The 12,429-nt window shown below is 51.9% G+C and overlaps 2 protein-coding genes across 2 annotated transcripts in view; one reads left to right on the plus strand and one right to left on the minus strand.

The window, feature by feature from the left end:
- The first annotated feature begins 782 nt into the window (after nucleotides 1-782).
- Nucleotides 783-3,666, plus strand: MYOG (myogenin). Its single transcript, XM_007448998.1, has 3 exons — nucleotides 783-1,324; nucleotides 2,074-2,155; nucleotides 2,769-3,666. Exons 1-3 carry the CDS (start codon nucleotides 854-856, stop codon nucleotides 2,888-2,890), a joined length of 675 nt encoding a protein of 224 aa, XP_007449060.1. The 5' UTR covers nucleotides 783-853; the 3' UTR covers nucleotides 2,891-3,666.
- Nucleotides 3,667-11,060: 7,394 nt separating this feature from the next.
- The window catches only part of PPFIA4 (PPFI scaffold protein A4), a 33,583-nt gene continuing 32,214 nt past the window's right edge, over nucleotides 11,061-12,429 (minus strand). Inside the window, exons 28-29 of the mRNA XM_007448999.1 lie at nucleotides 11,357-11,534; nucleotides 11,061-11,119 (exon numbers count right to left, since the gene is read on the minus strand). Of these exons, the coding sequence (XP_007449061.1) occupies nucleotides 11,061-11,119; nucleotides 11,357-11,534 (237 nt within the window). The remainder of the gene's footprint in view (nucleotides 11,120-11,356; nucleotides 11,535-12,429) is intronic.

Raw genomic sequence — 12,429 nt, forward strand, 5'->3', positions numbered from 1 at the left:
TCTGTGGGGAAGGTGGAGATGTGTAGACTGTAAAGTTCTAATCTCTGCTCTTACCCTGGCCAGCTGTATTAAAGAGAAAACTTCCACTGACACATACCAAAAAAGAAAAATAAGACCAAAAAATTCCTTTTGCCTCAATTTATCCCCAATCACATGAGACTTAAGCGACATATGATGTCAAAGCTTCTTTGAAAACCCAGAAGTTGAATCCATCTGCCAATCCTTGTTACCTCGGACACTGAGTATCAATACATGCCCCAAATTTAAAGCACTCTCACCCTCTGGGAGGGGAATCTTTCTCAGAGTTTCATCTGACTGATATAGTCTGGGTAAGGTGTTGTGAGGAAGCAGGGGGATGAATAAGTTGACTTCTTGAGGCCCCTTCCAGCCTAAACCTACCCCTTCCTTACTCCTCCCTCCACCCCTATCCCGCCTCTTTGGGACTAGAAGCAGGCAGGCCGCCCAGCTAGGAGTAATTGAAAGGAGCAGATGAGAGGAGAATGTGTGTCCTCCCCCACCTCCCCAGCCCCCATGGAGGCTGTTGAGAAATGAAAACTAGTCAAATTACACCCTATGGCCTCCCTACCCGTGCACTAGAGCCGGATGGGGGTAGGCTGGCTGGGGGCAGGGGTGGGGGTGCGCAGGGGGAGAGGGAAGGGGAATCACATCTAATCCACTGTAAACGTCTTGATGTGCAGCAACAGCTTAGAGGGGGGCTCAGGTTTCTGTGGCGTTGGCTATATTTATCTCTGGTTCCATGCCAGCGGGGAGGGTTTAAATGGCACCCAGCAGTTGGCGTGAGGGGCTGCAGGAGCTTGGGGGCTGGTGGCAGGAACAAGTCTTTTCTGACCCCATGGAGCTGTATGAGACATCCCCCTACTTCTACCAGGAACCCCACTTCTATGACGGGGAAAACTACCTGCCCGTCCACCTCCAGGGCTTTGAGCCACCGGGCTATGAGCGGACTGAGCTCAGCCTGAGCCCTGAGGCCCGAGTGCCCCTCGAAGACAAGGGGCTAGGGACCCCCGAGCACTGCCCAGGCCAGTGCCTGCCGTGGGCGTGTAAGGTGTGCAAGAGGAAGTCGGTGTCTGTGGACCGGCGGCGGGCGGCCACGCTGAGGGAGAAGCGCAGGCTCAAGAAGGTGAATGAGGCCTTTGAGGCCCTGAAGAGGAGCACCCTGCTCAACCCCAACCAGCGGCTGCCCAAGGTGGAGATCCTGCGCAGTGCCATCCAGTACATCGAGCGCCTGCAGGCCCTGCTCAGCTCCCTCAACCAGGAGGAGCGCGATCTCCGCTACCGAGGTGGGGGCGGACCCCAACCAGGGGTAAGTGGCCATCCCACCCACCTGCCCCAGGGGGAAGGGGGGCAGCAGGCACCTGGACAGCCTTGGAGGACCCCGCGGTGGGGCTCAGTCAGATGGCTAGAGCAGGAGCCAGACAGGGTCTTAGGAGGCTGCAGGATGCCTTCCTTTGTTACAGCTAGGCTGCCCAACTGCCCTCCTGTGTCTCTGTGTCCTTTCCAGACAAGATAAAGGCAGTGGGGAGAAGAAGCATGTGGAGGGGGGTGGAACGGGACTGAAGGAGGGATCCAGGAGCAAGTCCAAAGTCAGCTGGATGAGGGGGAAGACAGGGCCTAAAAGTCAAGGCCAAGTGTACCTGAGAAGACAGCTTTGCCCCTCACCCGACCCCCTCCTGGGTATGGCTGAGCATAGAGCAAACCCACTCAGTCTCTCTCATGGAACCCCAACAGGCCTGCACAAAAGTGGCCCTTCACCCTTATCCCAGGGTCAAGAAAACCACAGACCCCCTTAGGCTGGGTGTCCTATGAGGGCAGAATCACCACGCAGGATGGATGCTAGGAATGGCCCTGAAGCAGGGGCTCTGTGGCCAGAGAAAGGCATGAAGGGAGGTGATTTAGAAGATTCTGGAACAGGGGGTGGGCCAGGCTGGAGGGCTGCAGCTTGTGGCCCACCCTCCAACCCCACCACAGGTACTTCTGCCCATTGGGACTGGACGAAGAGACACCACCAAGAATGGCGGTGCCCTGACCTTGGGCCTTTGCCCTGTCTTGCAGGTGCCCAGTGAATGCAGCTCCCATAGTGCCTCCTGCAGTCCAGAGTGGGGCAGTGCACTGGAGTTTGGCCCCAACCCAGGGGGTAAGTGAGACCAGGACCCTGGTTACTTTGACTCAAACCCCACAGGCTATCTCTAAGCCCAGTTCTCCCCTCTTATCTTACTCCCTGCTCTAGTCCTCTTCCCTTGGCCTCTCTAGGGACCTTTTGAACCCAGGGCCCCAAATGGTGGGCTAGAAGGCCATGTGCCTCCCTGAAGCCTTGACCAGCTAAGGAGCTGTCTAGGCCTCCTGCAACTCCTCAGTTGGTGCCTGGTAGATGACCTTCCCCACGGAGAGGACAATGTCCCTGCCCCAAGGGTCCCTGGGAATTGCTGAGTCAGTGCTGCAAAACTGGGCCAGCAAAGGGCAGTTCTAGTCTCCCAGGATACACCATTCTGGCTCCACTTCAGAATAACTGCTTCCGAATTCCAACCCCACCAGGGGATATCAGAGAGGACACAGTGGCGTTCACACACACATACACACACACACGTGCACATAGCACTAGGAAAGGCATGGGCTGGGGAGTAGGACCCTGAGCTTTTCTCACCCATCTGTCCGGGAAAATCTGTGCCACTCCAAAGGGCTCAGCCCCTGTCTTGGGTCTTAAGACACTTTTATCACCCAGGTAACATCTTCCTCCCTTCTCCTTACAGATCATCTGCTCACAGCTGACCCTACGGATGTCCACAATCTGCACTCCCTCACCTCCATCGTGGACAGCATCACAGTGGAGGATGTCGCTGTGGCCTTCCCAGATGAAACCATGCCCAATTGAGATTGTCTGCCAAAATGGGCAACCATGAGAGCCCCCCAAGCTGGCCACAGATGCCACCACTTCTGCAGCAGGGCTCTCCTAAGCCAGGCTGTCCTGATGCCAGGAAGCCAGCCTTGGGGCTGCCAAATGCCAGACTATCCCCCTCCTCATCCATATAAGGTTAACCCACCACCCAGAGAGGGAATGGATGCTCTCATTTAGCTAACTCCTTAGAGCAGAGAGCAGTTCTGTTTCCAGGGAGATAAAGCAGGGGACCGGAGTGCCCCCTTGTGTAAGCCCCCTGGCTCAGGGGGCAACTCAGGAGCGTCCCTTTGATCATAATGCAGCCTCCAATTCCACCCCCTGAAAAGATACACTTTGAGAGACGAAGACAGTGTCCTGACCAGGACAGACTACGTACATCTCCTGTTGTTGTCTCTTCCTATGCCAGGGTTAGGCTGGGCCTGCCCTGAATTGAGAGTAGGGAGAGGAACAATCCTCTGTTCCCAAGTCACTGGGGGGCCAAGCTTTTGCAGTGAATGCTGGGAACCTTCCAATGGTTTTATGTTTTGTTTTGTTTTGTGTGTTGTTTGTAAAGCTGCCATCTGACCAAGGTCTCTGTGCTGAAGTTGCCAGGGACAGGTGGGGGTGGGGGGTGGGCAGGGACTCCTGGGGTGATTTATTTTGTTAACTAAGCATCGTGTGGTTTTGCCATTGTTTTGTATATTTTTTTTCTTTTTTTTGCTAACTTATTTGGATTTCTTTTTTAAAAAATGAATAAAGACTGGGTGCTAGAAGAGTGTCTGTGATGATATAGAGGGAGGAGATGACTAACGCTATAGCCTCTCCCACCTCAGTGGTCCAGACACGTGGCAGGGCCAGGGCTTGTGGAGCAGATGGGGCTCCAAAAGCATCAGAGGCACCATGTTGCTGGTGGTCACTAGGCGCTGGGATCCCTGCTCTTTTTACCATTACAAAGGAAGCCAGGTCTGGCCCATTGGCTGGGCGAAGACAAGATTCTACAGAAATCCTTGTGGGACATGCAGGAAATTCTATTGAGCATTCTGTTGCACTCTAATTCATAGGCACTGTTCACAGTCTACTACACTCCATCTTATATCCCAATAGGTCCATTCCCTTCCAATTAACTGAGCATGCCTAGCACTCAGACCACAGCCAGCAGACAGGGGTGTAGAGCTGAAATTTGTGGGTTTCCCCTCTCTAATCCCTGCCTCTCCTCTGGTGCCACATTAGCAGGAGTCCTGTGAGGAAGTGGGAGGTAATTCAATCAGGGTGATTAGGGTCAGGCACTATCACTTTCTTCCAGGCCAACTAGCATGTCCCCTCACCACACCCTTCCATTCCTTCAGGCTGCAAGAGATTCTGGTCCCTGTCTACAGCTCAGAGAATGAAGGCAATTCTGCTGGGGGTAGGGGAAGGGGTTTACAAAGGAAACAAAGCTGGGGCTCTCTTCATATGGGATGCTATCTTCCAAAGACTGGCTTCCTGAGGGGGAGAAGGTGGGTGAAGAATTGGGGAGAAAGAATTTGGATAGAGATCGCATAATATTAACTGAGAAGGCATCAGGATCTAGAATTTGAATGGACTAAAACCTTTATTAATTCCAACTGCTTCACGCTAAGTGTGTCTGATTTATTGCAACTTATAAGTTTCAGAATCATTACAGAAGCCAGGGGATTCAGAGTGTGGTACATTCCATCCTGCATTCAATTCCTCAGGGCCCTTTATAAAACACTTAACCCAGTTTTATCAACCAGGCCCTGATACCCATTCTGCACTTGCTCTGGGCTCAGCTGGGCCGTCTCTACCACACCTGTCCTCTTGATTTGCTCCTGGAGCGGGGAGTCAACACACTGCTCCCAGAGGTTTCTCCAGAAACTCCATTTAAGCAAAAGGTGAAGTAGGCTCACAGAACTCAGGTGAGGGTGCAGAAGGGAGAGCTCCGCCGCAGGGCATTCTCATCCCAAACCACCAGTCAGGGCTGGGCCTGTTGGGAATCATAAACTGGCCTAATCTGTCCCCGTTTGTGGGATTCTCTTCTTGGGTTTATGTCATTGTGTTTACAGCTGTGGACAGGGAATGTTGCCTGCCATCCCAGTAAACAACAAACGTTGCCTGCCATCATATCATCCACTGTAGTGGCAAGGTACTCCCTGAGGGGAATCCAGGATGGAGAAAAAACAGGAGGCATTATGTGCTTCGGATACTGGCCCTAGATTGTTAAGATGCATACCTAAGGAACAATTTCAATGAGCCTGGACTCTTGCATCTTCCCATACATAGAAAAGCACTAAAATCATTAATTTGATATGCCTGTTTTTTGTGATTAGCAGTAATCTTTGACATCTGACTACATTTTTTTTTCAGCAAAAACTCCAATATATCCTGGCTCCTCCCTTAACTCTTCAGAACGGTTCCTCAGAGCTATCTGAGAGGCTGTCTCCTGGGCTATAGTCCTCAGTAAGTTCCCTGAGTAAAACATATCTTGCAACTTTTAGGTTGTAAGTTTTTCTTCAGTTGACACAGTTTTACCTTCTCGGAAAGGCTGAAGAGGAATACCTAGGTCACTGCCACAACTCTTAGCTCTCCCTGGCTCACTGCCCTTGGAGATGAGGAGAGTAACATGTGTGGGTGCAACACCTTGGCTCTCCAATCTATACTCACTCCCTTATTATGCACCAATAATACTGAACTACCCATTCAAGGGGGATCTTCTCCCCTCGGGTTCATTTCCTCTGCCCCTGGTACCTCCCAAGCTCCTAGGGTAGATACAAGTCTGCTGCCTTCAGTTGCCCTCCTTCTTACTGTGGGCTTGGTCTGGCCAAGAGAAAGGCACTCATCTCTCCTAAGGAACTGATAGGCTCTCGGGTTGCTGGATATATTTTTTAAGTTTATTCCTCTTCAGTTATCATGTCAATTGGAATCTGAGGTTCATATTCATAATCTGTTACGAATGAACAGTTCTAAGCAATAGCTATTAAGGACGATTGTTCCTGACCATTGTCAGGTGTAGTCATTGTCTGCTTCTTTCTTTTTCAGTCTTTCAGTCCTTAAGCCTCCCACCAGGAAGAAACAATTTGCTGGAACTTCACATGTGTGAATGGCAAACTTTGCCAAACTGGAGCCCAGCCTCACTCATTATTGTCACAGAAGAAACATGTGTCATCAAAGCACAGGGACTTTCTTAAATTAACAAATGCTTGACCTGCACAACTGAATTACAGATAAGACTCCAAAGAATGAGTAATGAGTGATAGTTCTTTGGGGAAATTAGCTTACATCTGGTCTCCCGTGGAAGCACATGCAATAAATCAAAGTTAAACAAATGTTGCCTAATAATGGACTTTAGAGAATCTGCTAGAATAAAAAGATAAGATTTGAAATTGACATACCAATTGTCAGTGTGTAGAGAGGAAATTCTTGGAGTGTTTAGATAATTAGTGTGAATTGCAGAATGCTTAAAGTACTATTTGCTGCACTCCAATAAACATCCTTAGGTATCTAACTTCTCAAAGTAACCTATTTGGCAGACTGAAAAACCTTTTTAAGTGTTGCAGGTATAATAGTAGGAGGTTGGACCAACTGGAGAGGGAGGTAAAGGGGGTAAAATGGAGGGTGAGAGAAGAGGAGCCCCCTCAGCTCAGGTATCTGTTTCTTGGATAAGACCCACCATGTCACGTCCCCTGGACTTGTCTGAATTCCTGGTTTCTGGGCTCCAGGCTAGGGCAGAGATGCCTGGAGGTGAGCTAAAGCTCAGGAAGAACTGAAGGCTGTGAATTGGGCTAGGATCTTGGCTAAGGAGGCACCACCTAGGCCCAAATGGGATCCCCAAACCCCACAGCGATTCTGGCTGTCCCTCACTGCTCAGCCACAGGCAACCACCTGATCCAGATTCTCTGCCTCTCACTCTGCTGGGACCATTCCTAAGGAAGGCAAAGGAAAGTGTTCTAGGAAAGAAACCTAGAGTCTTCTTTCTTTTTTACAAATGCTGACAGAAACATGATGTTGGGGTCTCATCTCAAATGCAGCATGTCCAACATCAAGCTCACATTTTCACATAAGCCTGTTCCCTCTACATTCCCCACCCCAGTAGATGGCAACTCTGGGAAACTAGTTTTCCTGGTATCCTTCAGATCTCACTCCTGTAGCCAGCTGGCCACCAAGGCTGGTCAACTCTACCTTTGATCATTGAGAGGGTGGGAGGGGACCCCCAGAGGCTTGTAGGCACTAGGCCAGCATCTTCCCTTGCCTGTTTGGCCTCCCTGAGTCACAAGTTGCCTTGTCTTACTCCCATCCTGCCATCTGTGCCCACGGACTCTGCCATCCTGTATCATCAGTGGGTCAGTTAGCCTTGGAGAGGATACAAGGCTGGATGGTGGATTATGCTGCCCTCAGGGAGTTCACCATTCAGCTGAACAGAAGAAACAAGGCTCCATGAAAATCACAGGAGCCAAGTACCGCATGAGTGGTACAGATGTAAGAGTTTGAGAAAGGGAGCTGAGAGAGGCTGAACTTCAGTGTAAGGTCTTGGGCTCACTTAAAAGAGAAGCAAGTAATATCTGTTAAGCACTCCTGGAACTGGGCCAGAAGTTTTAACAAACATCTGCACATCTATCTTACCAGCTGCATGGTCTCAGCTTTAGAATTTCCTGTTCTGCAAAATGGTGATGATGATACATCACAGGGTTGGGAGGATTTAACGGGCCAATACCTTTAGCATGCTTAGAACAGTGCCTGGCACACAACAGTTCTCAATAATTTTTAGCTTTATTTAATAATAATCCTTATAAAAACCCTCTGAGATAAAGTTGGTTCATTTATTCATTCAAGTATATACCTAACCCTAAAGGAGCTTCCCCACAGCCCAGTGGGAAACAGACAAAGAGAGGATAATGGCTGGGCAGCATCACAGTGTGCACAGAGTGCCAGGGGCGCAAAAGGTTGCTGGTTATCTAATTCTTCTGAGGAGAGGCAGGCAATGCCTCCCAGGTGATGCTTGAAGTGGGTCTGGAAGGTTCACAGCTGCAAAGGCAAGGGAAGAAGTATTCTGTGCTGCCTTCTGGTGATGGGCCTGGGTAGACACAACATTTCTGAGTTAGGTGGACTCAAGACTGTTGGGAGGAGAGGGCACTGGAACAAGTCATGATGGCCTCTTGTCCTACACCGAGGAGTTGGACCTCAGTGGTGGGGAGCTGCTACAAAAGCGAACAGCAGCGTGATATGACTAATGGGTGTTTAGCTTCAGTAACTCTTGCATCAGTATGAAAGTCTATGAGGATAGTGAAGCAGGTGTGTACAGAGGAAGAAAAAGAAATAAATCAATCCCAGCAGTCAGGACTCCTCACTCCTTTTCCTATACTCCCTTGGCACAAGTAGCTCAAACATTAACCTATCAACCCATGGTTATGTAAGTAAACAGAAGGTTACTGACCACAAGTTTAAAAAACTCTGATATTTACTTTCCAGATTACAGCGACCCTTAGGACTGTGGAATAAGCTAGATGTATCAGGTAAGCTCAAAGTTAAAAAAAAAAAACGACCAAAGCCATACGTATGTTGTCTCAAAACCACGTTATTTATTGGTATGTACACACACACACACACACACACACACACACATACTCAAACTCATACACACCCATACACCCATTCCTGATGCACTGTGTCAGCAGTACGGTACTGAGAAGGGACCTGAAAAGATACAGGAGGCTGGTGAGGGGGTATGGGTCACAAGTGACTCCCCAAATAAAAAGTATATTGACTGTGAGGCAAGGGATACACCAAGACAGGAGCCTTCCATCACTGTATGCATCACCTCCCGGCAATAATCCCAAGATGCCCCGAACAGACCTGGGTCCTGCCAGCTGCTGCCTTATGACATGACTAATTAAGATAGGGTTGAGTTGTAGAGGAGAGGCTGGGGCTGAATTTCCCACTATGCTAGCCTATCAGAGTTCCCTGAAGGAGTCAGATGGCCTTGTGGTCTCCAACTTCACCAATCTTAGGAATCTGGGGTTTCTCCATAATCTCAACATCCATTACCCAGGGATAGGAGCTCTTTCTCTCCATCCAACTTATTTTCTGCTCAAGAACTCGTCCAGCTCCATTCCCAGTGGCCTGACAGACAGGAAGGGCAGGGAACAATGAGGGAGAGCAAGGGAAGTTGGATGCCTTGCCCATACCCATGGGAGCCCACCCAGCCCCACCACTGGTGGACCTCTCCTCTACTGAAAAGCAGCAGAAACCTGTAAGCCTGGTACTGCCCCAGGCTCCAGCACTCCTTCTGGACAGGGTGCTCTGACCCATCACCCACCTGCTAGCCTAGCCACCACTCAGAATCCAAGTCATCAGCTTGCAAACCAGCTGCTCAGCCACCTGCAGGGTGGCACTTCACTGGTTCCTCTCCAGGAAACATGCTTCAGGCACTTTTCCTCTCCTTTCACTTGGATGAAACCTTAAGTTCTATCAGCTCAACCTGAACTTGGGTCCCAAACACTTCCAGGCACCTTGGCAGGATGAGTACATGGGTTAAGAAGAGGGATTTCTTGGAAATAACATTCCTACCAAAGCGGGACCTGTATCCCTCAGCCCTGGATGCTGCCGTGCTACTGGGGAAAGCAACTGATACTGGGCAGGTCTCAGGAATTTCTGGACGAAGCAATCCCTGCACACCAAAAGAGCCCTGAACAAGGGGGTAGTGGTTTGGGGACAAGCAGGAGAATGACAGTCTTCACCAACACTGGATTTCCTGGACCTAGGACATGATTCACTACAGGGGAAGCTTTATTTTCTTCCTAGGAGATCAGAGGAAGGAAGCCTCAGATTACCTTTTTCCCAAACCAGACTTTAAGGTCAATGTATATATTCAATCCACCCACTAGGTATATTCTTATGGGGTTGGGATTATCAAAGAAGAGGTGCAGAGGGGGACAGAAAGGGAAGGAATACTGGGAGCATAGCTGGCAGTGCAAGGTTAGCTTGACCCAGAGCCAAGATCCACACAGTTCCCTCTCCCCCCAGCCCAGCAGCAGCTCTATCCTACAGCTGGGGCAGGAGGCATTCCCGCTGCCATCTTAAGGCTACCACAGGCCATTGGCTCTCCCTCTAGCTGACCTGCCTGACCCTCTCACTGGGCAGGAGGGCTGAGTTTCCCCATCCTTATGCTTGGTGTTTGGGATTCAACTTAAACCAGGGCCTAGAATCTCCACCTTAGCCTTCCCTCTTCCCAGGTTCATCATCCTGAGGAAGAATGGGGCCTCTACAGCCCTTCCCAGCCCCCAAGGAGGTCCTGGAGGTGAGGCAGGAGCTGCAGCTATGCAGATGAGTCAGGGGAGGGGTAATGGCGAAGGTGCCAAGAGCAGATGTAGACCATCTAGTACAACCCAGAGGTGGACAGAAACCAGAAAGCCAAATAACCCAAGCAAGGCAGTCTGAAATGCCATTTTCTTGGAAAGGCCATCCCCAGCCCTTGACGCTGTGTCCTGGTCTCTGGTGGAGTTTGCAGTCCAGACCAGCTAGATGCAGAAGAGGGAAGGTGGAGTCCATCCATCTTGGGCTGCCTTCCTCTCCCTCCTGCAGACCCACAAGCATGGACAACCTGGTTGCCTCCACAACACCAGGAAACCCAGCCACATCCCAGAGAACCTTACAAGGGACACACGTTGGACTTGGGGTAGAGGGATGGCTAGGAGGTAGACAGTATATTCTGAGATATGAGACTAGGAGCCGTGGGAGTAAGGGGACCGAGCAGGAGGGTTAAGGGCTCTCCAAGCCTGTGAAACCAAGCAGAAGGAAGCTGGCCTTGGGGGCTGTAGCTAGTCCCAGAAGGCGGAGAGCATGTGTCCGTAGAGATAGTGAGAGTGCGCTAAAAGAGAGAGAAAGAGACAGGTGTTGCGCGGTGAGCTGGCAGTGAGTCCCTGAGAGACGGGTTGCAAGGTATCTGCGGCGTGCTTGCAAGCTCCAAGCGCCCAAGGCCAAAGAAAGCAGAAAGGGCAAGCCGGGCCGTGGGCGCGAGCAGGTCTGGAGCGGCACGGCCGGCCGGAGGCCAGGGACAGGCGCGGGGAGGCCTTGTGCGGGCGGAAGGCGGGACGAAGAGCGCCCGTGCCCAGGGCCTGGCCCACTTACCCCGGCCACGGGCACAGCCCCGTCAGACCCGGGGTGGGAGGCGGGGTCAGCAGGAGTAGGTCCGAACCGTGGAGGTCTCCAGTCTCTGCGCCCCCGCCGTCCCGGCTGGGAGGAGTCGGCAGCCGCGGGAGAACACAGAGCGGCGGGTTAGTGCGCACACAGCTCACCCATGGGGCCTTCCCGGCCGCGCCTGCCCGCGACGGCCGTTAGTTAGTGCAGCGCCGGCGCGGGAGCTATGCGCCCGCCTCGGCCTCGTCTGAGCGCCAGCGCCCGTCCCACTCCGCCGCCCGGGCACCTAGGTCCTGCTGGGCCGCGGCCATGCCCAACCAGCCTGCCACTCACCTTCAGGCATGAGCTTCTTTGGCGGGGCCGGTGGAGGCTGCAATGGCCCCAGGGTGGACACGCGGAAGCCTACCGGGAGCGTTTCGGCAGAGGCGCTGAGCATGGCGTTGCCATGGTGGTCCCGCGGCCGGAAGCGTTTCCTCCAGGAGGGCGCGCGGCGGAACACCTTGTCCTCCCCCTGCACCGTGGGGACACGCAAAGGACCAGGGCTACCTTGAAACTGCCACCCTCACTCCCTGCCTGGGGTAGGACAGTCAATGTGTGGTTCTAGGGGTACCTTTCCCTTCGGAAAGAAGGGAGCAAGGTCACGTCCGCTTTTAGGCCCTCAGCTTTTCCTTGTGTAAAGTGAATGGGGCAAGTGGATGACTCCGGGGAGCCCTTGCGACTCTGAAGTTCCCTGTCTCTAGGCGGGTGGGGTCCCCCTGTTCGGATGTGGCATCCTGCAGTTGAACTCTGTTTCTCTGCCCACCCCAATCATCTCAAACTGGGCTTGGGATGCCCATTGACCTGTAGAGTATTCCTCCTCTCAGGCTCATCCATGGGAAGTAGTCACCAGCCAGCCTCCATTCACTCCTCCCTGCCTTTCTGGGGCCTCAGTATGGCTGCAGCACCGGTGTGCTGAAAGAGGGCTGGGTCAGGAGTCAGGAGACCTGGCTTCCATTTTATCAATACTAGCTATGTGACCCTGAGCAAGTAACCTCTCTGAGCTTCAGTTTCCTTATCTGTAAATGTAAAATAGGAATAACATCATCTGCCCCACCTATTTCTCAGGCTGCCTATCCCTGAGGGGATCAGGGGAGAACACTGACCCATTGACAGTGATGGGTCAGGCAGATGGCCAATCAGAGGCAGGTTCCTCCAAAGGCTCCTGCTGTCTGCCCTCTCACCCATGCCAGCCAAGTCTCCAAAATAACTATCTCTGCCAGAGGGCACCCAGAGCCATAACTCTACAGGATGTCCCTCTGCACAAGCCTCCCACCCCACCCTTCAGAGCCCACATCCATCCTGCTTGGCAGCCATGCCTAATCCCCCTCAACGCTTATGTTCTTGGAACTGGTGCAGGTAGTCTGCTT

Source organism: Lipotes vexillifer, unplaced genomic scaffold (assembly GCF_000442215.2).
Source record: "Lipotes vexillifer unplaced genomic scaffold, Lipotes_vexillifer_v1.1 scaffold1608, whole genome shotgun sequence".
NCBI lineage: Eukaryota > Metazoa > Chordata > Mammalia > Artiodactyla > Lipotidae > Lipotes > Lipotes vexillifer.